We start from the raw sequence: 19,760 nt of genomic DNA on the forward strand, positions 1-19,760 counted from the left end.
GTTATGCACTCATCCGTTGCTTCGCTTTTAGTTTCCTTGGTTCCTTTGTTGTAGCAACGCCCGGCTGACATTTTTGGGGGGCCTGATCTTAGCGTCTGATACTCTTTTGTTGGCTAGCACAGGGCCACAGGCTAGTGTGTGGGTGCAGACTCAAAAGTCTTGTACCATAGTACGGTAGTGTCAGCCCGACCTCGTGGCTCACTGCGGTGTTCTGGTTATCCTGGATCCGCCGCTTTCACACATATGGGAGTTATTGGATACAAGGAGCAGCCAAATCCGTTTGCAGTTCGCGCGCCGCAGGGCCGCAGTTCGCGGGCTTCTGCGAGAGCGCCACACCTTTTGCCGCGGCAAGCAAACCGCCATCCTCCCGTAGACCCGCCCAAGCTCACAGACGGTCGCCATCACCGCAACCAACCACGCAGTATTCACGACATGCAGTATATCGTACAAAATAGCTAACTTCAAGGTTTAGTGGACTCTGCCCCTCTCTCAATGTATGCTCAGCAGCCTACACGTTTGCGCCCAACCTGGCGCAAAGAAGTCCTGTAGACAAGTCATGACCGCCTGTGCCTTCACCTGACGGCTTCCTAGCATCTATTTGCATCCGTAGCACCCGTTCGCTGTACAGCTCGGCCGATCGATCCACCACAACATGATAACATGGAATCGCATCACGCCTGGTTAACAAGCACGAGTCTTCTCACCCACAGTCAAACGTCTGAATACGTTGGGAAGGCCCCTTTCCCATCATTACTATGGCACGGGTATGCGTGCAATTCATCGCTTGACGACTCTTGACACACTGTGAATGCATTGCGGGGTGAACCTGTGTGCATACAGACCCAGTGCCTATGCACCTCTCACCCTCCTCAAACAAGAATTGCACCTGGACCAACGAGCTCAAACGAGTCCCGAGAGCCCCACTAGGTAACACATCGCCGCTCCAGGCGAGTGGCTCCAGCCAAACAGGGGTGTCCCACGCCCTGTGCTCCCGGCGCGTGCCTGTCGCCCCTGCCGCCTCCGTCCCCCAAACAAGGCCCGCGGCCTGTGCGCCCGCCTCTCCCGCTCTCCTCTGCTGACCCGCGAATGGAGAGAGCCAGACTAATCCCTCGCGCAGAAATGAATGGGATTTGCTCTCTTTTCTTCATTTTGTGCCTGTGTCAGTTCTGTGCACGTACCCGACAACACCTCCTGCAGCTGCTCGGCATGAGCATGGCGAGCTGGCCACACTCGGCCTGGCCCAGCTCCCAGCAGCCAGTATCGCATCAGGCACACCCCGCCGCTGCTGCCTGCCGCCACCGCCACAGCCGCCAGCTCCAGTCAACGCCTCAACCACCACCCGCAAACCGCAGCCGTGCGCGCCGCGCGCTGCGCCGGGCAGGGTCCGCTCAGTCCGCCTTGCCGCCATGCTTCGTCTTGACATACGCGCCGGACCCGCCCGCGACCGAGCTGCCGGCGCCGCCCTCGAACGGCGCCCTCCCCAACAATGTTGACGCGGAGCCCTTGCGCCCGCGCGCCGACGACAGCACTGCGTCCGCCGCCGCGCCAAAGCCGCCCATGCCGCTGCCGTTCCCCGACGTCCGCGCCAGCACGGGCTGGTTCGCCGCTTCCTTCACCTTCGCCACCGTCTGCGACACACCTTCGCCGATCGCTTTCCCCAGCTCGCTGAACCACGTCGCCAACCGCTGGCCGTTGTCGGAGCCTGTGTCGCCGCCAACGCCACCGCCCAGACGCGGGCCCCCGGCGTACGGCGTCGGCCGCTGCGCCCAGCCCCAGCCGCTGTGCCCGCTGTCATTGTCGTCGTCATCACCGCCAGGGCCGCCGCGGCCGTTGCGCCGGAGCCGCACTGCTGCGTCGTGTTGCCGCGTGGGGCCTGTGGGGAGCGGGGAGCATTTCGCCAGGGGCCGGGAGTTGGGCGTGAACAGACGCAGACGCGCACGACATAAACGAAGCTATACTGTTCAAGAGTGGGGACTGCACACGTGGCGGATGAGGCGGCGCTCGGACGCATCGAACCCTGCCCGCGTCCGACTGTAACCGCCAGCTCCAACGACGGCGGCTTGCCCAAAACCCGATCCCTGAATCCAGTGCCCCTGCCCCTGGGGGCCTCCACGGCCACGCCGCACCTGCGCTGGCAGGCGGGAAGTATGTCCCCTCCGAGGACCGGTCCGTGAGCTCCAGCTCGATGGGCTGGAGGTTCCGGTTGCAGAGCCCGTTGGGATCCATGGGGCCTGCGCAGGCATGCCACCGCCACGTCGGGCGTTAACAGCAGGCGTCGCCCGGAAACCCGAAGCAGCGAGCTGGCACGAGGCATCTTACGCTCGCGGTGCTGACTAGCGCGTCCCATCGCCCGCGCTGTGCTCCGCGGAAACTTACCACAGCCCCCGCATTGGCACATGGCGTAGAAGGCCGCCTCCGAGAGGGGCATATCCGCTGGATAGGATTGCCCGTTGACAACGTTGAGTGTGGTTGCTATCCGTCCGAGCGCAGAGGAGGCGGGATGCTGCGCCTGCTCGGCGTGGAGCACTGGGTCGCGGTTCACCCCCGCCAGCACTTGAGCGCAAATCCGTTGAAGCTCCTCCCTGCGCAGCTCGAACCCATAAATGTTAGCAGCGCTAGATGGGCGCGCCGCCACTCAGGCAAGGTAGCGTTTCAGGTGCCCTTCGCCCGTTGCAAATGCGCGCGACTCACCCGATTGGCAAATGCCCAGAGGGGATGAGAATTGTCCCCCGCCCATACACTGCTGAGTCCGAGAGCAGGCCGTTGGCGCGCTTGATGTCCCCAACCTGCGTCGCAAGAAGGGGCGGGCGCGCGACTTCGCTACAAATCCTTTAAACCCAGGCCCCTCGCGTCTCCAAAACTCACGTCGACAGCGACTTACCGACACATTGTACTTGATTGCTAGCCCAGCCAGCGTGTCCATTTTTGTAACCTGCGGCCGGGCAAAGTAATGCTTCAGCTCGCCTGCGCTATTGGGCCAAAAGCAGCGCCACGCGAGGATGACCACACTCACTTGATGCTTGATAAACGTCAACCCGGTGGGAGCGTCCCCAGCCTGGCTGGTGCTGGGGCTACCCTGGTCGAATGCTGTTGAGACGGACTCCATCGAGGACTCCATTCCTTCTCTGCCAACAAGGTGAGAATATGTAAGCTCCTAGCACCCGCCCCGGTGCCCTAGGCTGGGTGCCAGCTGTGCCTCGGCTTCCTGAGCGCGTGTAAAGCAACGTGCGCGGTTATGTATTTCACGGCTTTAAGGATAATTCAGCTTGTTTGGTATGAGTATGAAACTTTGGGGAACACTCTGGGCTTCAGTCGGCCGTGGAGGGCGAGCAACTGCCCGCGATGGCTGGAGCTACATCCGCCACTCTGCACATACGCCGCCTGCGAACCTTGCAATCTATATTTGTTTCCATCCATTTTGCAGCAGTCCGGCCTCGGGAAGCCAAGGGACAAAGCGCGGGGTTTCGCAACAGCCTGGACGACTTCGCTTGACACGCGGGAGACGAGCGCCCGAGGGTTTCGGGCGACTGGCGGCGGCCCGGATTGACATCACGTTGGGTTTGGGTTTTGCCCCGCCCCTCTCGGGCGGACCTTAGCTGCGGGCTGACTGTGGTAGACCCTTGGCGCACTCGTGCTTCACATCGAAGGCACAGGATTTAGGCGAACACAGTGGGCCTAATTACTCCCGCACGTTGTGCCCCTTCCCTTGCCCTGCTCCAGCCACACCATGTCTACACGCCCAGTCCGGAGCTGGAGCGAATGTTTTTGCTGGCAGTGCCGCGAACCCATTCAGACACCATGGACAGAGGCACCAACCGGAGGGGTTCTGGGTTTGGCACAGCTGGCGCCAGGCCGCCCTCCACGCGCAGCGACGCTCTGCCTCCCGCCTCCTCCAACGCGCTGTCTTCGCCAACCCCTGCAGCCTGCATTCCACCTCCACGCATGCTGCGGATGCACGCGGGACACGCGTCAGGGCTGGGGGTGCGAGGTGGCGCGAGTGCCCACCGCTGCAGACCCACGGGGCAAGGAGCTGGCTTGGTCACCGCGCAGTATCTGCGGCGATAATTGTCGCCGTAGACTGCCGTAGGACGCCTTCCCCCGCAGACTGGTTTTCGCTTTGTAGACAACGCAGTCAACGAACGCGAAACCAAGCAACCCCGAAGGAAGAGCCTCGCGCTCAGACAAGTTGTTTGCGCTCATGTCCGGCCGGCCGCCTCCGCACGGCTGGCACCCGCCGCGCAGCCACCACCAGCAACAGCAGCAACAGCAGCAACAGCAGCAACAGCAGCAGCAACCGCAGCAACAGCACTCACATCGGCACCGCGGGGGAGCTGCGGCGGGCGGCCCAGGCGGCCCTGGCGTGGGGTCGGCGGCCGCGCCGGGGGCGGCAGCTGCAGCGGCTGCCGACCATTACGAAGTGCTCGGCGTGTCCAGCGGTGCCAGCGAGGAGGAGCTGCGGAAGGCCTACCGCAGGTGGGCGGCTGCGGGAGCGGGTGGGCTGGTGGGTCGGTGGGCCGCGGGAGACGGGGGCCGAGGGACGGATGGGAGGGGTTTCGGGCGACTGGCGGCGGCCCGGATTGGTGCAGCACCGGGCCCGGTCACAACCAAGCAGGGGCGCTAGGGCGTGGGCATCGGGGCACGGGCCCTAAGGCAGCGGCTGCAAGTGGGAAGGTCCCTAGGGCTTCACTCCATGTGTGTGTGCGCGCGCACGTGCACGTGCGGGCGGCGCTGTGCAGGTGCGCGCGCCTGCATCATCCGGACAAGAACCCGGGGCCGGAGCAGGCGGTGGCAGTGGAGCGGTTCAGGAGGGTGAGAGGGGGGGGGGGGCGCTGGCGCGTACCGTGCGCTGCGTGCGGGTTATGCACGCTCTGTGCTGCGTGGAGGATAAGGCTGGATGGCATTGCCACGGCTGTGGCGTGTGCGGTGTGGGGGGCTGCACGGCGTGCGTACTTCTAGGTGTTGCAAATGCGAAACGGGAAGGGGACACGCATGACGTTGCCTGAGATGATGACGTGCTTGCCTCAGGCGTAGCTCCATCACTAGTATGCACTACATAATGACGCTCGCCATGCACGTGCAGGTGACGGAGGCGTTTGAGGTGCTGTCGGATCCGGCACGGCGGGCCGAGTACGACAGCCGCGGCCGCCGCCGGTCCGGCGCAGGTGCGTGAGGCCGGCGCGGGCGGCACAGGGAGGGAGGGCTGGGTGCGTGGGGCCGAGCTGGTTGCATGCGTGATGGTGGCAGACAAGTATACAGTGTGGGTGTGTGGCGCTGCCCTGCGCGCAACCCGCCGTATGGCCTTGCGTACGGCACACGTTATTCACATGCTTGGTTATGTGCCATGTGGATGCGTTCCCTCGCGCGCAGCAGTAAATGGTGCTGGTGGCGACGGTTATGATTTCGGAGGCGGCGGCCTCGGTGACGGCGGCTTCTTCTTCGGCGCCGCCCCGCCGCCCTTTGGGGCCGCTGGCCCTTTCGGCAGCGGCGATGCTGCCGGCGGGCCCTTCGGAGCCGGTGGCGGTGGGCCCTTCGGAGTTGGCGGCGGCGGGCCCTTCGGAGTTGGCGGCGGCGGGCCCTTCGGCGACCTGTTTGGCGCCGCCAGTCCCTTCGGCTCCCTGTTTAGCAGCTTTGGCATGTTTGGCGGCGGCGGCGGCGGCGGGGTGTTCACGGGCAACCCCCTGGCTGACCAGGTCTTCAACCAGGTGTGTATGGGATGGGGGGTAGCAGGGATGTGAAGTTGTGCGGTCGTAGGGTTGTGGGGGCGGGTTTTACCGTTTTAGATACCAGCCCATACTAAACCAAACCCAATGCAGTAGAGTGACGAGGAGAGCGTGGCCTATGCTTTACAACGGGGGCCGTGGGGAGGTTGCATGGGACTGATTACAGCAGATGGCAATGCCCAGGCCCGCGGTGCATGCATGGTGCTTTCCCTGCCAGCCCCGCCCGATGTACCCCAACGCCCATACTGCACCCCTCTCAGTCCTCTGCACCCTGACACTGCGGCTTAGGTGTTCGGATCTGGGCTAGGTGCCGGCTTTGGCAGCGCGAGCTTCGGCGGCGCCGGCTTCGGTGGCGCCGGCTACGGCCCCACAACAAGGCCGGGGCCAGCAACCACAGCCTTCGGTGCCGCAGGTGTCGGGCCTGGGCTTCGGCCCGCCAGCTTCAGCCCTATGGCTGCAGGCGCTGGCGCGGCCGGCCGGGCGCCTCCAGGCAGCGGCGGCGGCAGTGGCGGCGGCGGCGGCGGCACTGGGGGCGGCAGTGGCGCCAACGCGGGCGCTCGGAGGTCCGGCGCGGCTGCTGCCGCAGGCGGTGGTGGTACTGCGAATCACGGGCAGGGGCACGGCATGGGGGCACCAGCGCCGGCGGCGGCAGGTCCCATGGGCATGGGCGCTGCGGGGGTGCCGAACAGAGGCCCGGCTGCCCCACCGCATGCCCCGCACCCACAACCGCACCAGCAGTGGCAGCCGCCGCCCATCCCGCGGCACCGGCGCCCACCGCCGGCACCGCCACAGCCGCCGGCATCACAGCCGAATCCGCAGCAGGCGGGTCCTCGTATAATCCCCATCCGCACTTCCAGCGGCGCCGCCAGGCAAGCGGGAGTGGCCGCGGCCGCGGCGCCGCCACCGGCCGGCTGGGTGCCGCCGCCTGTCCAACGCCCAGCTGCCCCACAACCAGCGGCAGTAGCGCCGCCGGCCGCCCCTGCTCCTGGCGCCGCCGTTACCACTCCATATACTGCTGCTGCTACTTCCATGGGCTCAGGTACTGCTACTGCCGCGCCGGCCGCAGCCGCGGCGGCGGTGCCGCCGCCGGCCCCTGCCGCCAGGGCTGGCAGCTACGAGCCAATGGACATTGACTCTGGCACCGGATCCACATCGCTGAAGTGCACGCCCGGATCCAGGCACGGATCCGGTGGATCTAGATCCGGGGTCATCAGTGGATTCGAGCTGGATCCCGGCCCTGGGCCAGAGGCCGCGCCGCAGGAGGCCGGCATGTCGGATGCCGTGGCGGCGGCGGCGCCCGCAGGCCCTGAGGACGCCGAGGCTGCAGCACCGCAGCCGCCGCCGGCTGTAGCAGCCAGAGCAGCGCCGCCGCCGCCGCCGCCACCGCCGCCGCTACAGCCAAGGGATGGATTCGCCGCCAACTATGTCGACCTAACACAGGATGACTCAGACATGGACGAGGCGGGCACTCCGGAGCTGGATGCAAGAGGCAGCGGCGGCGGTGGCGGCGACAACGACGGCGGCGGCGGCGGCGGTAGGCCGACAGTCGCAGTATCAGGAGCAGGAACAGCAGGTGTATGGTATCGCGGTGACGGCGGTGCGGCTGAGGTGGAGCTTGAAGTGACGTTGGAAGAAGTGTTCACGTGAGCAGGGCTGATGTGAGGGGGTGATAGGGCAGGTACACAGCGCACGTACTCCTGGCGCATGCAGGCCTTCACTTGCGTCTGCTGAAGGCAAGGCCACATCGCAACACAAACCTCGTTTTCCCTTCTTCACATGTGTGCTATCACTTACCTCCGCCGCCATGTGCAGAGGTGCCACGAAGCGCCTGCGCCTGCAGCGGGGCTCAAACGGCGCAGTGCGCGCCGCCGGCGCTTGGCTCGGTGACGGTGAGACGGTGGAAGTGGAGGAGCTGGAGGTGGTGGTGCCGCGGGGCGCGCGGCCGGGCACACGACTTGCTTTCCCGGGTGGGTAGGTGGTTGGGTGGGTTGGGTGACACGGAGCGTCAAGGTCAGACGAAGGGCCTGTGGCGTCAAATGTTATCATGAACCAGATTTCTTGGCAATCACAAGTACTTGTGGCAGCACCGCTAGCCCAGGGACTCTTTCGCTGGGTTTGGGGACTTCGGGCGAGTACTGTAGCCAGTCACACGCGCCGCAGGCTTAGGCGCCGAGCTGGGAGCAGCCGCCGCCGCCGCCGCCGCCGCCGCCGCCCCAAGCGGCGCGGCCGAGGCGGGCGGCAAGGGCGGGCCGGACGGCGGGCGGCTGCTGCGGTCGCGGCCGCGCGGTCCGTTGGTGGTGGTGCTGGCGGAGGCGCCCAACCCGAGGTACGCCCGCCGCGGCGACGACCTGGTCACTAAGGTGCGTGTGCGTGTATGTGTGTGTGTGTGTGTGTGTGTGTGTGTGTGTGTGTGTTAACGAGCACAAGGAAAACATTGCGCAAAGACAGTGTATGCGATGCAGCAAAGCGACGGTTTACGGACACGTGTGTGTGTGTGTTAAAGAGCGACGGTTTACGGACACGTGTGTGTGTGTGTGTGTGTGTGCGTGTGTGTGTGCGTGCGTGCGTGCGCGTGCGTGCGTGCGTGCGTGCGTGCGTGCGTGCGTGCGTGCGTGCGCGCGCATGTTAGGAAACCACAAAGGGCGAGGGTCGACAAAAGATGCATGTGGTAAGGGGCTTGTGTGTGAGGGCGTGTGTGTACGAGCAAGTATGTGTATGAGTGAAACGGCGTGCTACCTCCCATTAACCAGAAGGATGTGGGTGGCGGAGTGCAGGAGTGCTAGACGGCTGGTCGCCAGGTCATTTAAAATTCAGTGAATTGCGAGTGGATGCGTGTTGTGCCGCTGGAGGTGTGCGGGCGCGCCGCGTGCGGCACGCGCAGGTCGCCATACGTCAGCGCACCGACCTGCGTCTTCCTACCACCACCCTCACCACCCATGCCACTCAACCACACACGCGCACACACACATGCGCCCAGGCCATCATCCCGCTGGCCACAGCTCTGGGCGGCGGCACGGTACACCTGCGGCGCCTGGACGGGAGCAAGGTGAGGGCGGGGAGGGGGGATGCGGGACCAGTTCAAGGCGGCAAACCCGCACGGCTGCCGTGCTCTCACCATCAACGCATCACCCACCTGGAGGCGCCCCGCAGCACGCCTCGCTGCACGCACCGGCGCACTGCGCCGGCACCACAGGCCCGGCTCGCGTCAACTGCTGCGTGTCTCACTCACGATTTGCGATGTTGTTCATAAGGGATCCCGGCTTGCCGGGCCCTGCTGGTTCTGTTCCCTGCAGGTGCCGCTGCTGCTGGGCGCGCGGGTGGTTGCCCCGGACAGTGAGGTGGTGCTGGCGGGGGAGGGCATGCCGCGGCCGGGGCAGCCGGACAGCCGCGGAGACATGGTGCGTGTGTGTGTGTGTGTGTGTGTGTGTGTGTGTGCGTGTGTGTGATTGAGTCCGTTGTTGCGCTGTGGGCAGCAAGCTAGGTTTTGGTGTGTGCTACCCAACATTGACGCGAGTCCGTGTGGAGAGGCCTTCGCCCCCCGCACACGCCGTTACAACCCACCTGATGTCCAGCAGATGCGCAGTACACGCACACGCGCACACGCACACACACACGCACACACACACATGCATATTCACGCACGCACACACGCCCCCCACAGGTGGTTCAGTTCAAGGTGGAGTTCCCGGACGCGCTGTCTCCGGAGCAGCGGACCGCCGTCAAGGCCGTGCTGCGCTCGCCGCCTGGCACGCCCGTTCGCGGCCGCAACGGCGGAGGCGGAGGCGGAGGCGGAGGCGGCAGTGGGACCGGTAGCGGCGCCGGCTCGCGTAGTAGCAGCGGCGGCCGTGTCGCGGGCCCGTCTTGATTCACCAGCCGGGGGACCTGTGTGTACATGTGTGTGTGTGCGTGGCTTCCTGTGTGAGGCGTTCCTTGTGATGCGGCGGTGGGGTTATGGTCGTGGGTTATGGTGTGGCTGGGTGTCGTTCACCCAACATGACTTTCAACCGAGCTGTTATCCAGATTGTTTAACGGATATGCATGCCATACAAAAGTACAAAATCGTTGGTGAATGCAGAGGGCCAGTGCCTGCATCGCATATTATACCAACATTGATGAGGTCCTCCACGAGAGAGACTGATGTGTTGGGCATGTTGCCTGCTACGTTGCAATTCTGGCTGGCGCACGAAACCATGAGGTAGTGACATTCTTTTGAGGTGACGGGATCATTCATTCTCCGCCGACCCGCGTTGGGCTGGTGCTAATGTGCACAAGCTGACAGTAGATGGAGTGTGCGATGGGACAGGACTCACGCATCCTCGTTGGTTCACACTCAAAGACATGTTGGCTTGACGTTGGGGTGCGGTGCTATGCACTTCGGCGAGCGAAAGCCGCGGATGCGAGGGAGGGCATTAGCGAGGAGGGCTTGGCAGGGAGCCGGCGGGAGGATACCCGCGCGTGACGGCGGCGTGCCAGCTGGGGGACGCCCAAGGGGCACAGACGCACAATGGCAGGCACTGGGCCCTTGGCATTCGACACGTGCCAATGTGTAGGTCAGCGCAATGAATGGTTGTTGGATCGGCGAAACTAGTCGGTGACGGCATTGCTGGACGGTGGCGTGGCGCGCGAGGGGCGGAAAGTGTTGCTGATGTGTGGACGCCACCCGGATGGAATTGAGTGATTTTGCGGTCCTGGTATAGGTAGAGCAAAGGGAAGAGCAAAGGGAAGGACGAGATGGGAGAGATAGAGAGAGAACGAGCAAAGGTTGCTGCTGGGCGGCGGGCGGCCGGCCGGTCACGCCAAACACGATTGGGCAAGGTGACGGAGCTGGCGGTGGTGGCGCGCAAGGTGATTGAGAAGGCGGCGGCGAAGGAGAAGGCGAAGCAGCAGCTGGCGGAGGAGGAGAAGGCGAAGCAGGCTAAGGAGGTGCTGATCATTAGCGACAGTGACTGAGGCGTCATAGTAGCAGATGCAGAAAGCCAATTTACGAGATGCGACGTGCGGAGTGGGCGAGCGCGGCCAGAGAGGCCCTTGGGTCGAGGCAGCTTGAGGATATTTCACGAGCGCCCGGTATGGCGCTGCCTATGGCCGTTACAAGTTTATTTCGAGTCCCAAACATTTAAGGCAACAGGGCTTGCGCTAGCGGGAACCAGAAATGCACCATGCATATTGGAGGAAAGGCCAAATGCTCGCCAAGACGACCCAATTGTTTTCTGTGCCTTGACCGACATCAATTACGCGTTAGCTGCCGATAATTTGGCAACTAGTGCCCACAATGGCGCATCAGATTCTTCGCTCGTCGCGTATTGCGTCCAGCACCCGCGTGGCGCAGCGTAGCAGCCGAGTTCATGCTGTGTCAGTTCGCTGCGCGGCGGCTCCCGCCGACGTGATGCTCGAGGTCAAGGACCTCACTGCTTCCATCGCGGGCACCCACACCCCCATTCTGAAGGGCGTGAACCTCACCATCCGCAACGGCGAGGTTCATGCGATCATGGGAAAGAACGGTTCAGGCAAGAGCACGCTCAGCAAGGTGCTGGTGGGCCATCCGGACTACGAGGTGACGGGCGGCACGGCCGTTTTCAAGGGCAAGAACCTGTTTGAGATGGAGCCCGAGGAGCGCTCGCACGCGGGTCTGTTCCTCAGCTTCCAAACCCCGATCGAGGTGCCGGGCGTGAGCAACGTCGATTTCCTTCGGATGGCTTGCAATTCGCGCCGCAAGGCGCTGGGGCATCCGGAGCTGGATCCCCTGGAGTTTTACGCCTACATTATGCCAAAGGTGCGTGAATTGTCACTCAATTGGCGAATTGGTGTTGGCGGACCGCGCCACGAGACACGCGCACCGGGTGTAGACTTCTGCCTGTGACAGCTCGACCCCCTCTTGCGGCACTGCCCGCAAGTACCTGCCTGGAGTTCCACGGGCGCCGTCCCACTCTTCTGCTTGTGTAGTAACCGAATGGCACATGCTGCTTGTCCCATCTGACTCGCGCCCCTGCCCCTCGCGCAACTCTCCTTGCCTGTCATAGCTGGAGATGCTGAACATGGACCCCACCTTCCTCAACCGCAACGTGAACGAGGGCTTCTCGGGAGGCGAGAAGAAGCGCAATGAGATCCTGCAGCTGGCTGTGCTGGAGGTGGGCATGGATTTTGGCTGAAGGGCATCTGGCCGGGAGGGGCGCATCGGGCGCGGCGCGGCTAGGGATGGTGGCGGGGGCGGCGCGATGGTGGGGGTGGCGAGACGGCGGCGGCGCAGAAGCCGCTGTGCGGCATGGGGGCTGCCAGGGGAGCAGGCAGCTCAGCTGCCGCTCACATGCAGGCCGGGCACGAGCAAGGACGAAGGGGCATTGGTGATGGTCCGAGCTGGGGAAGGGGCGTGTGGCGGAGCTCGTGGGCAGCAGGGCAGGGCAGTGTCGGAGCCGTGCGGTTTGTGCGTGCTGAGGAGAGGGCGGCGAGGCACCCTTGCAGACCCACATCACATGCCGCCCCAGAACACATTCTCCACCGCTCTCTCCCGCACTCCGCAGGCCGACATGGCCATCCTGGACGAGATTGACTCGGGCCTGGACATCGACGCACTGCGGGATGTGGCCAAGGCCGTGAACCAGCTCAGGAGTGACGACACCGGTGTCCTCATGGTCACGCACTACAAGGTGGGTGGGGCGTGTGCGTGTGTGTGTATATAAAGAAAGCGTAAGGGGGAAAGGGTTGCGTCATGTGTGTTGAGAGGAAACGGGGAGGCGCGTGCGTGCGCGACACTGCGTTTGGGTCTTACAGGGTATTGCTCTTGCTGTGCATGTGGAGATGAAAAGGGAAGGGAATAGGTGTCCAGTACAAATCCCATATTAATCAGGGAGGCCCTGGAACAACATATGGTTAGGCAAGAAGGCAGACTGCGGCCAGCAGAAGCAGCTGCAGCTGCAAACAGCACTGCCTGCAGGGCTCGTGATGGGCCGAAGTGCCCGGCTGCCAGTCGCTGCGCCGGCGTCTTGTGTCGTTGGGGTATGGGCTGACTTGTGTGTCCCCTACACTCCTCCATGCAGCGCCTACTGGACTACATCAAGCCCGACTTCGTGCACATCATGCAGGTGCGTGCATGTGATTGTACGTGTGATTGTGATGATGAGGGATGGGGCCGACTGTTCGCAAGTGTACGGGCATTGCTGTGCGGGCGTGTGCGGGCAAGGGCGCCTGAGCGCAGCGGGTGTCTGCAGTACCAGTTGTGCCCGGCGTCATCTCTCCACCCCACTAAACGATCCGCCACGCATTCCGCGTTGTCCAATCCTGGTCAGGCCGGCGAGATCGTGAAGACAGGCGACATGAGTCTGGTCGACCAGCTGGAGGCCGGCGGCTACGCCACTCTGTAGGATGGCGAGCATTAAGGGAGCGGCTGCGGCAGTTGCTCTAGCCGCGGAGCTGTGGAGCTGGGACTTGGCGGACGGCATGGAGGCAGGCGGCGGGCAAGGAGTAGCGGTAGGTGCAGCGCTGGCGGGAGGGCGCCGAGCGCTCGAAGGCACAGCTTTCAAAGAGCAGCGCGGAGTAGGCAAGATTGCGGCATGAAGGCTGGACACGATGGCAGGTGGCGTGCTGGTGTTACAAGCGCCCGACTGGGAAACTGCCAGTGGTGCCCCAGGAGCAGCCGTGCTGGCGCCGCAGCAAAGCAGAAGCGCAGGTTGCCGGAGAGCTTGTTTGCGGCTTGCGCGCACTCGGCCTGGACCTACGGCTGAGGCGGTATCGTGGAAATTCTTGTGAGTGACCGTGCTTAATCTTGATAATCGGGAACGATTGTGACGACGGACCATGACTTACCTAGAGTGCGCCTGTGCGCGTGTGACTTGCGCGGCCCTGGGCTGGGGCGCCGTGAGGGCGGGTTAAGGGCGAAACGAGTGGCTGAGCGGCGTGGGTGGATTCGTACAGGTGTTTTGAGGCCTGAATGCAGGCACGCGCGCAGCTTGCGTTCGGAGCTGGCAGAAAAGCCGACGGCCTCCCTCCGTTTGTTTGTGGGAGTGCACTGAACACGGTCTTGGGCAGTACCATAGGGTAGCAATCAGTTGGTTGGCCAAACAAGAGCCAACGGTAGTAAACGACGGGGCGCCGGGGGAGTGCGCCTGAAAAGCAGGCGGATGAGTTTTGAGTTGTGTGACATGCCCGCATGACCAAAGTTTCAGCATGCATGATGCATGTGCTTGCTGGTTCATATTTGCGAGTCCACGCAGAGTTGGCGAAGGCATGCGTTGGGATACGTCGCTTAGTGCTGGAGGACTCAATTGATGCATGTGGCGGCGCGGGGTCCTCAAGGCTGGCGGTCTTAGATGACGGCCGCGGCGAGAACGTGCGCTCCGAGTAAAGCTTAGGGTACAAACATAATGTAATCGCAAGGTTTCAGTGCAAGAAGATCTAGAAGGCGACCTGTCAATTAGCGGGAAAACGGCAGGGCGCCGCGGGGGGGGGGGGGCGTGGCGTGGCGAGCAGCTTCACGCGTTTACAGGTCATGGAGTTACGCGGTAAACATGCCATACACACTCAGCTTGTAAGAGTTAGCGCTGTAGAAAGCGCTTTGAATTGCAGCGAGCGGTGCGACGTTTGCAGTAAATGCAATGACCCTCATTGTCATATGAGGCTTTTCTTCACAGCACACCTTCGTTGGTCCAGCTTCCAAACTTGACAGTGATATAGCAATACCGATATAATAGGTTTGGCGGGCTTCACCTTGTCCTTACCCAGAATGTGGCCCTGACAGTCGATTTCCAGCCCCCTTGCCACTCGCTCCCTGATTTCTTCAATCAACTAGTTGGGTCGTTTTCTCGTAAGGATGGCGTCGTTTGGATTGATGCAAAGGACGGTGCACTGTCCCCAGCTTGTGGAGGAGCGGTGTTCGCCGGTCGCTGGCTGCTCTGGTCGTGGCCTGCCAGTTATCCAGCGGCAACGGTGCGATAATAAATTTGCATCCTTATGAATTGCTCAATGACTAACGAGCAGCGTCCGCGACCACAGGCGTGGCGTGTGCAGTGCCACCAACGGTGTCCAGCGAGGGCGTGTGCTGCGCCGGACGGCCGCTTCGACCGACGTGGTCTCCTTCGTGGACCCCAATGACATTAGAAAACCCGCAGCAGCAGCAGCTGGCCCTGCGGTGGATAAGGTCGGCGTTCTGCTGTTAAACCTTGGCGGGCCCGAAAAGCTCGACGACGTCAAGCCTTTCCTGTATAACCTATTCGCCGACCCAGAAATTATTCGCCTGCCAGCGGCAGCTCAGTTCCTGCAGCCGCTGCTCGCGACGATCATCTCCACGCTTCGCGCCCCGAAGAGCGCGGAGGGCTATGAGGCCATTGGCGGTGGTAGCCCGTTGCGTAGGATTACAGACGAGCAGGCGGAGGCGCTGGCGGAGTCTCTGCGCGCCAAGGGCCAACCTGCGAACGTGTACGTGGGCATGCGCTATTGGCACCCCTACACGGAGGAGGCGCTGGAGCACATTAAGGCCGACGGCGTCACGCGCCTGGTCATCCTCCCGCTGTACCCTCAGTTCTCCATCTCTACCAGCGGCTCCAGCCTTCGACTGCTTGAGTCGCTCTTCAAGAGCGACATCGCGCTCAAGTCGCTGCGGCACACGGTCATCCCGTCCTGGTACCAGCGGCGGGGCTACGTGAGCGCGATGGCGGACCTGATTGTAGAGGTGAGGGTGGCATTCTGTAAAGGGAGTTGTGGAGTTGGGCAGAGCGAGTGGGTTTGGTCGCCAGGGCGAGGATGTTGCGCGGGCGTTGGCAGGAACAGGGCTGCTAGGGCTTGCGTGGCCAGCGACTAGGGTTTCGACTGGCCAGCGCCGCCGGGGCGCGCTTGCCGAAGCTGCACAGCCCCAAGCGCTTCTGTGGATCAAATGGAAACTTGTGGCAGTGTGTATGCTAGCGCCTTGGCGCAAGACCAATTTTAGTGGTATTACTGTTATTACTGTGGTAGCGGTGGGTATTCGGCGGCGTGGTTGTTGTTGCAGCCCCGTGCGACTAAGACCGCTGGCAACGACAGCAAGCCGCCGCACCCAGGCATATACGGCCCACCAGCACCACCGTACACAACCACGTGCCTTTGCACTCTACGCACCACAGCGCGCTGCTGCCGCTCCCACCTCCCATCCCAACGGCCCCTCTTACCCCCACTTCACAACCCCTCCTCTCACACGCCCTCCTCTTCCCCCTCCTCTTCCAGGAGCTGAAGAAGTTCCGGGACGTGCCCAGCGTGGAGCTGTTTTTCTCCGCGCACGGCGTGCCCAAGTCCTACGTGGAGGAGGCGGGCGACCCATACAAGGAGGAGATGGAGGAGTGCGTGCGGCTCATTACGGACGAGGTGGGCCGGGCGCAGCGGGCGGGCGGGAGGGGCAGGAGGGGCAGGAGGGGAGGAAGGGAGGGGAGGAAGGGATGGAAAGCTGGCGCAGCGGCAGCGGCGGGACAGGTAGAGGGCGCTGCCCCAGCGGCGGCAGGTGGGCATGGTGGGCGGGTAGGGGCGACGCGTGAGGGACTCGTCAGGCATCCGCATGGCGGCGACTTGCTGCTCCTCACCGCTGACGGCTGCATCTGCTGTGTGCGTAACCTGGCCTGGCTGGCACCGCAGGTCAAGCGGCGCGGCTTCGCCAACACGCACACGCTGGCCTACCAGAGCCGCGTGGGCCCCGCGGAATGGCTCAAGCCGTACACGGATGAGTCCATCAAGTGAGGCCCGTGGGTGGGACGCGGGGAGGGACGCGGGGAGGGGGAGACGCGGGAGCGGGACAAGGGTGAGGATACGGGGAGGGAATAGGAGAGGCCATGGGGAGGGATGGGGACACGGGAGGATGCACGGGCCTGGGTGGAGCCAGGGGGAAGTGGACGACGAGCCCGGCGGGAGGAGGGCTGGGTAGAAGGACGCGGGAGGTGGTTGGGACAGGTGGACGGGGCGTGTGGAGCATACGGCGCAAGAAGCGGGACTGAGCGGGTTGCAGGGATGGATGTAATCACGGCAAGTAAGAACCCCGAGTGGGGCTCAGCGTGTCAGCCTGCCTTATCTTTCGCGCAAGCGCTGGGGTTTTATTTCGCTGTACACACGTCGCGCCTTTCTGCCGCAGGGAGCTGGGCAAGCGCGGCGTCAAGTCGCTGCTGGCGGTGCCCATCAGCTTTGTCAGCGAGCACATTGAGACGTTGGAGGAGATCGACATGGAGTACCGCGAGCTGGCGGAGGAGAGCGGTGAGGAGGCGCCGGAGTTTTGGGGGAAGGGGTGCGGCGTGAAGCGAGATGGCAGGGGCGAAGGAAGGAGCGGATGGTGGCTGGGTGCAAGCGGAGAGGCGACAGAGAGTGGAGGTTTTGGTGGAGCGGTTGGGGAGAGGGGCGCAGCAGGGATGCGGCCCTGGGGATGGCGGGACAGAAGGGAGCAAGTTTGCCAAGTGAAGGGGGGGGGTGCTCAAGAGGAGAGGGCGGTGGAGGTTAAGACGGCCGTGCTGGTTATGCTGGGGTTGCAAGGCGCATGGGCGCATGGAGCCGGGGGAGTTTGGCTGTGGATGGGCACTGCGGATGGGCACGGCTTGCTACTCATGTGCGGTCGCGGTCCGCGGTGTGTCAGCCAGCCAGGACCCATCCCACTGGGTCTTCCTGCGTGCCTGGGACTGCTTGCCGCCACCCACCCATTCATCACCACCACTGCGCAGACCCACCAACACCGCTGCCCTGAACTGCTCTGACTCTTGGCGCTCCTCAGGCATCCGCAACTGGGGCCGCGTGCCGGCGCTGAACACCAACGCCGCCTTCATCGACGACCTGGCGGACGCGGTGATGGAGGCGCTGCCCTACGTGGGCTGCCTGGCCGGGCCGACAGACTCGCTGGTGCCGCTGGGTGAGTCGCGCCGTCGCGGTTGGTTCGCGGATGCCGGTTGGCGGATGACGTTCGGCGGTTGGCATTGGGTTTGGGTTTGAGGGGTTGTTGGGTGAGGTCGGGATTGGGGTCGGGATTGGGGGTCGAGCGTGGGGCTGGCGTGGATGATGGCGTGGTCTTTGGAAGGGGCTTGGGGAGGTTGCGCGTGTGGATGCGGACAGCATGGGCGCGACAGTGCGCATGTGCATGTGCTGTGTCAAACGTCTGGTGCGTTCAGTGTGTCCTTGCGTGCCTCCCACCGTACGCAGCCATCCCGCGCGCCTGGACCGTAGAGACCGCCTACGTGTCCGCTAGCGGCCTCGGCCTCAGCCTAAGCGCCAGTAGCGCCAGCGACACAAGCAACACTGTCGCTAATGGCAGCAGCGGCAGCAGCAGCAGTCACGAGAATGCCCGCGGCCGGGAGAAAGTGCTCCTAGCCGGGGGCCGCCGCTAGCTGGTTTCCTCAGCGCGTGGACGGTGGTGCCTTCATCCCGACCACCCCAGGCGCGTCCCCAGTCCCGTCGAGCTCGCCTGCCTTGTGGCCCGCCTTGACCGCCCTGGCGCCACCCGGTGGCTCGCATAACGACTCGCTTTCCGTTCTCCGCCTGACGCTGTCCGCCTGACGCTCTGCGCTTGACTCTTTGCGCCTTCCTCCCCTCTTCCCCCAGGCGACCTGGAGATGCTGCTGCAGGCCTACGACCGCGAGCGCCGCACGCTGCCGTCACCGGTGGTGATGTGGGAGTGGGGCTGGACCAAGAGCGCGGAGACGTGGAACGGCCGCATTGCCATGATTGCCATCATCATCATCCTGGCGCTGGAGGCAGCCAGCGGCCAGTCCATCCTCAAAAACCTGTTCCTGGCGGAGTAGGGGGGCGGGTGGCGAGTAAGGCGTATGGCGGAGCGAGGAGATGGGCTGTGGCGTGGCCGGTGTTCTTTTGTGTGATTGGAAACATAGACGGGGTGCGGCACGCGGCCTGACTGCTGCGCGGTTGGTGTGGTTGCGGGGGGAGCGGGGTCGATGGGGCAGCGCGCACGAGTTGGTTGAAGGAGGAGGGCCAGGCGCTGGGCTACACCCATGGTTTGAGGATGCTAGTGAGTGATGTGTGCGGGGGGCATGGTGTGTACCATTCAGAGTCCAGATGCACGCACGGTTGCGTGGGAGCGTTCCCTGCTGTGCATGATGATGGCGCCTTCGATGAATCATCTCTTGAAGGTCCAAATGAAACGTCTGAAGTCTGCAGAGGGTGGTGCTGGACATGCCATCCAGGCGGAAGTGGGCAGCTGTGTCTGACTACAAAGTAGGTCTTGTTTTGCTTGGATAGCGTTTGGCTATGTAGCGTGTATTCTGCTCATCAATCACGCCAGGCGTCAGGGACTACCCATGCAAGTCGGGAGCGTGGCTGGCTCTGGAAAAGTTGTAGCTGCTAGGTGGCGTTGGCTGGGGTGTCATGCATCTCGGCAGGTAGGCGGTAGCGGTGGACGACCTCTGCAGCGGAGCATGTGCACAAGATGTGACTGCGCATGCACCCGTATATGACGGCGTTGGCGTCAGTTGTTGAGAGTGAACAGAGGAGAGACGAGCGAAGCTGCCATGCCCTTAGTGGCTGGTGCGAGAGGGGAAGAAAGAGAGAGGAAGGACTTTGCGGCAGTGCCCCACGCCGGAGTTGGGGACACGGTCATCAACAGGGCGGCGGAGCTGGGCGGAGTGGGTGTGTGATGGGACAGGGTTCAAGGCAGGTTGGCGAGGTCGGAGTGGGTAGACCAGTCCTTCAGTGCAAGGGCATTAGGGCATGATGTAAGGGCTGAAGCTTGGCCCGCTCTCCGACCCCCAAGCACCCCCGGAAAGAGGTAGTTGGCGAGATTCGGGGACCGTATGCAGCCCCACGCCCGAGAACGCACCCTTGGAAATGCCCATCTTTCTCGCCCGCCCAAGGGGTATTAGGGGCATTTTCTTGCCACTGCAAACCACTGTTGGACCAGATTGGACCCTCCCCCCATGCCAAGCACACCATACATATGAGCCCCGCAACAGGCAAGCTGAATTGGGGCGGGAGCGCTTTACCGTCGATCTCATTGGATGGCCCGGGCGGGCTAACGAAGATGAATTAGAAATGCCACCCCCGCGGCCGCCTTGGTCACGTGCCGCCGCCCCCATGGCGGCATGTCGCCGCCGCCCCCAT

At 63.6% G+C, this 19,760-nt stretch overlaps 4 protein-coding genes across 6 annotated transcripts; 3 read left to right on the forward strand and 1 right to left on the reverse strand.

The window, feature by feature from the left end:
• Positions 1–245: 245 nt before the first annotated feature.
• Positions 246–3,277, reverse strand: CHLRE_07g339600v5 (uncharacterized protein). Its single transcript, XM_043064330.1, has 6 exons — positions 3,014–3,277; positions 2,882–2,932; positions 2,692–2,786; positions 2,377–2,582; positions 2,127–2,231; positions 246–1,873 (listed from the first exon to the last, which is right to left on the reverse strand). Exons 1-6 carry the CDS (start codon positions 3,116–3,118, stop codon positions 1,389–1,391), a joined length of 1,047 nt encoding a protein of 348 aa, XP_042922898.1. The 5' UTR covers positions 3,119–3,277; the 3' UTR covers positions 246–1,388.
• Positions 3,278–3,417: 140 nt separating this feature from the next.
• On the forward strand, positions 3,418–10,829 carry CHLRE_07g339633v5 (uncharacterized protein). 2 transcript variants are annotated; one of them, XM_001692336.2, is made up of 10 exons: positions 3,418–4,473; positions 4,737–4,809; positions 5,081–5,162; positions 5,368–5,702; positions 6,009–7,363; positions 7,533–7,687; positions 7,881–8,080; positions 8,698–8,766; positions 9,014–9,118; positions 9,382–10,829. In XM_001692336.2, exons 1-10 carry the CDS (start codon positions 4,199–4,201, stop codon positions 9,583–9,585), a joined length of 2,853 nt encoding a protein of 950 aa, XP_001692388.1. In that variant the 5' UTR covers positions 3,418–4,198; the 3' UTR covers positions 9,586–10,829. The 2 variants fall into 2 exon arrangements, with proteins under 2 accessions (XP_001692388.1, XP_042922899.1); XM_043064331.1 differs by having other exon boundaries at positions 5,371–5,702.
• A 48-nt stretch (positions 10,830–10,877) lies between these two features.
• Positions 10,878–14,095, forward strand: CHLRE_07g339700v5 (uncharacterized protein). The gene is made up of 5 exons (XM_001692337.2): positions 10,878–11,493; positions 11,741–11,848; positions 12,239–12,364; positions 12,755–12,799; positions 13,004–14,095. Exons 1-5 carry the CDS (start codon positions 10,993–10,995, stop codon positions 13,076–13,078), a joined length of 855 nt encoding a protein of 284 aa, XP_001692389.1. The 5' UTR covers positions 10,878–10,992; the 3' UTR covers positions 13,079–14,095.
• A 152-nt stretch (positions 14,096–14,247) lies between these two features.
• Positions 14,248–19,391, forward strand: CHLRE_07g339750v5 (uncharacterized protein). 2 transcript variants are annotated; one of them, XM_043064332.1, is made up of 9 exons: positions 14,248–14,639; positions 14,706–15,381; positions 15,909–16,046; positions 16,311–16,408; positions 16,801–16,919; positions 17,428–17,562; positions 17,850–17,989; positions 18,048–18,084; positions 18,249–19,391. In XM_043064332.1, exons 1-9 carry the CDS (start codon positions 14,524–14,526, stop codon positions 18,446–18,448), a joined length of 1,659 nt encoding a protein of 552 aa, XP_042922900.1. In that variant the 5' UTR covers positions 14,248–14,523; the 3' UTR covers positions 18,449–19,391. The 2 variants fall into 2 exon arrangements, with proteins under 2 accessions (XP_042922900.1, XP_001692390.1); XM_001692338.2 differs by lacking the exons at positions 17,850–17,989; positions 18,048–18,084.
• The last annotated feature ends 369 nt before the right edge of the window (positions 19,392–19,760 follow it).

This window comes from Chlamydomonas reinhardtii, chromosome 7 (assembly GCF_000002595.2).
Source record: "Chlamydomonas reinhardtii strain CC-503 cw92 mt+ chromosome 7, whole genome shotgun sequence".
NCBI lineage: Eukaryota > Viridiplantae > Chlorophyta > Chlorophyceae > Chlamydomonadales > Chlamydomonadaceae > Chlamydomonas > Chlamydomonas reinhardtii.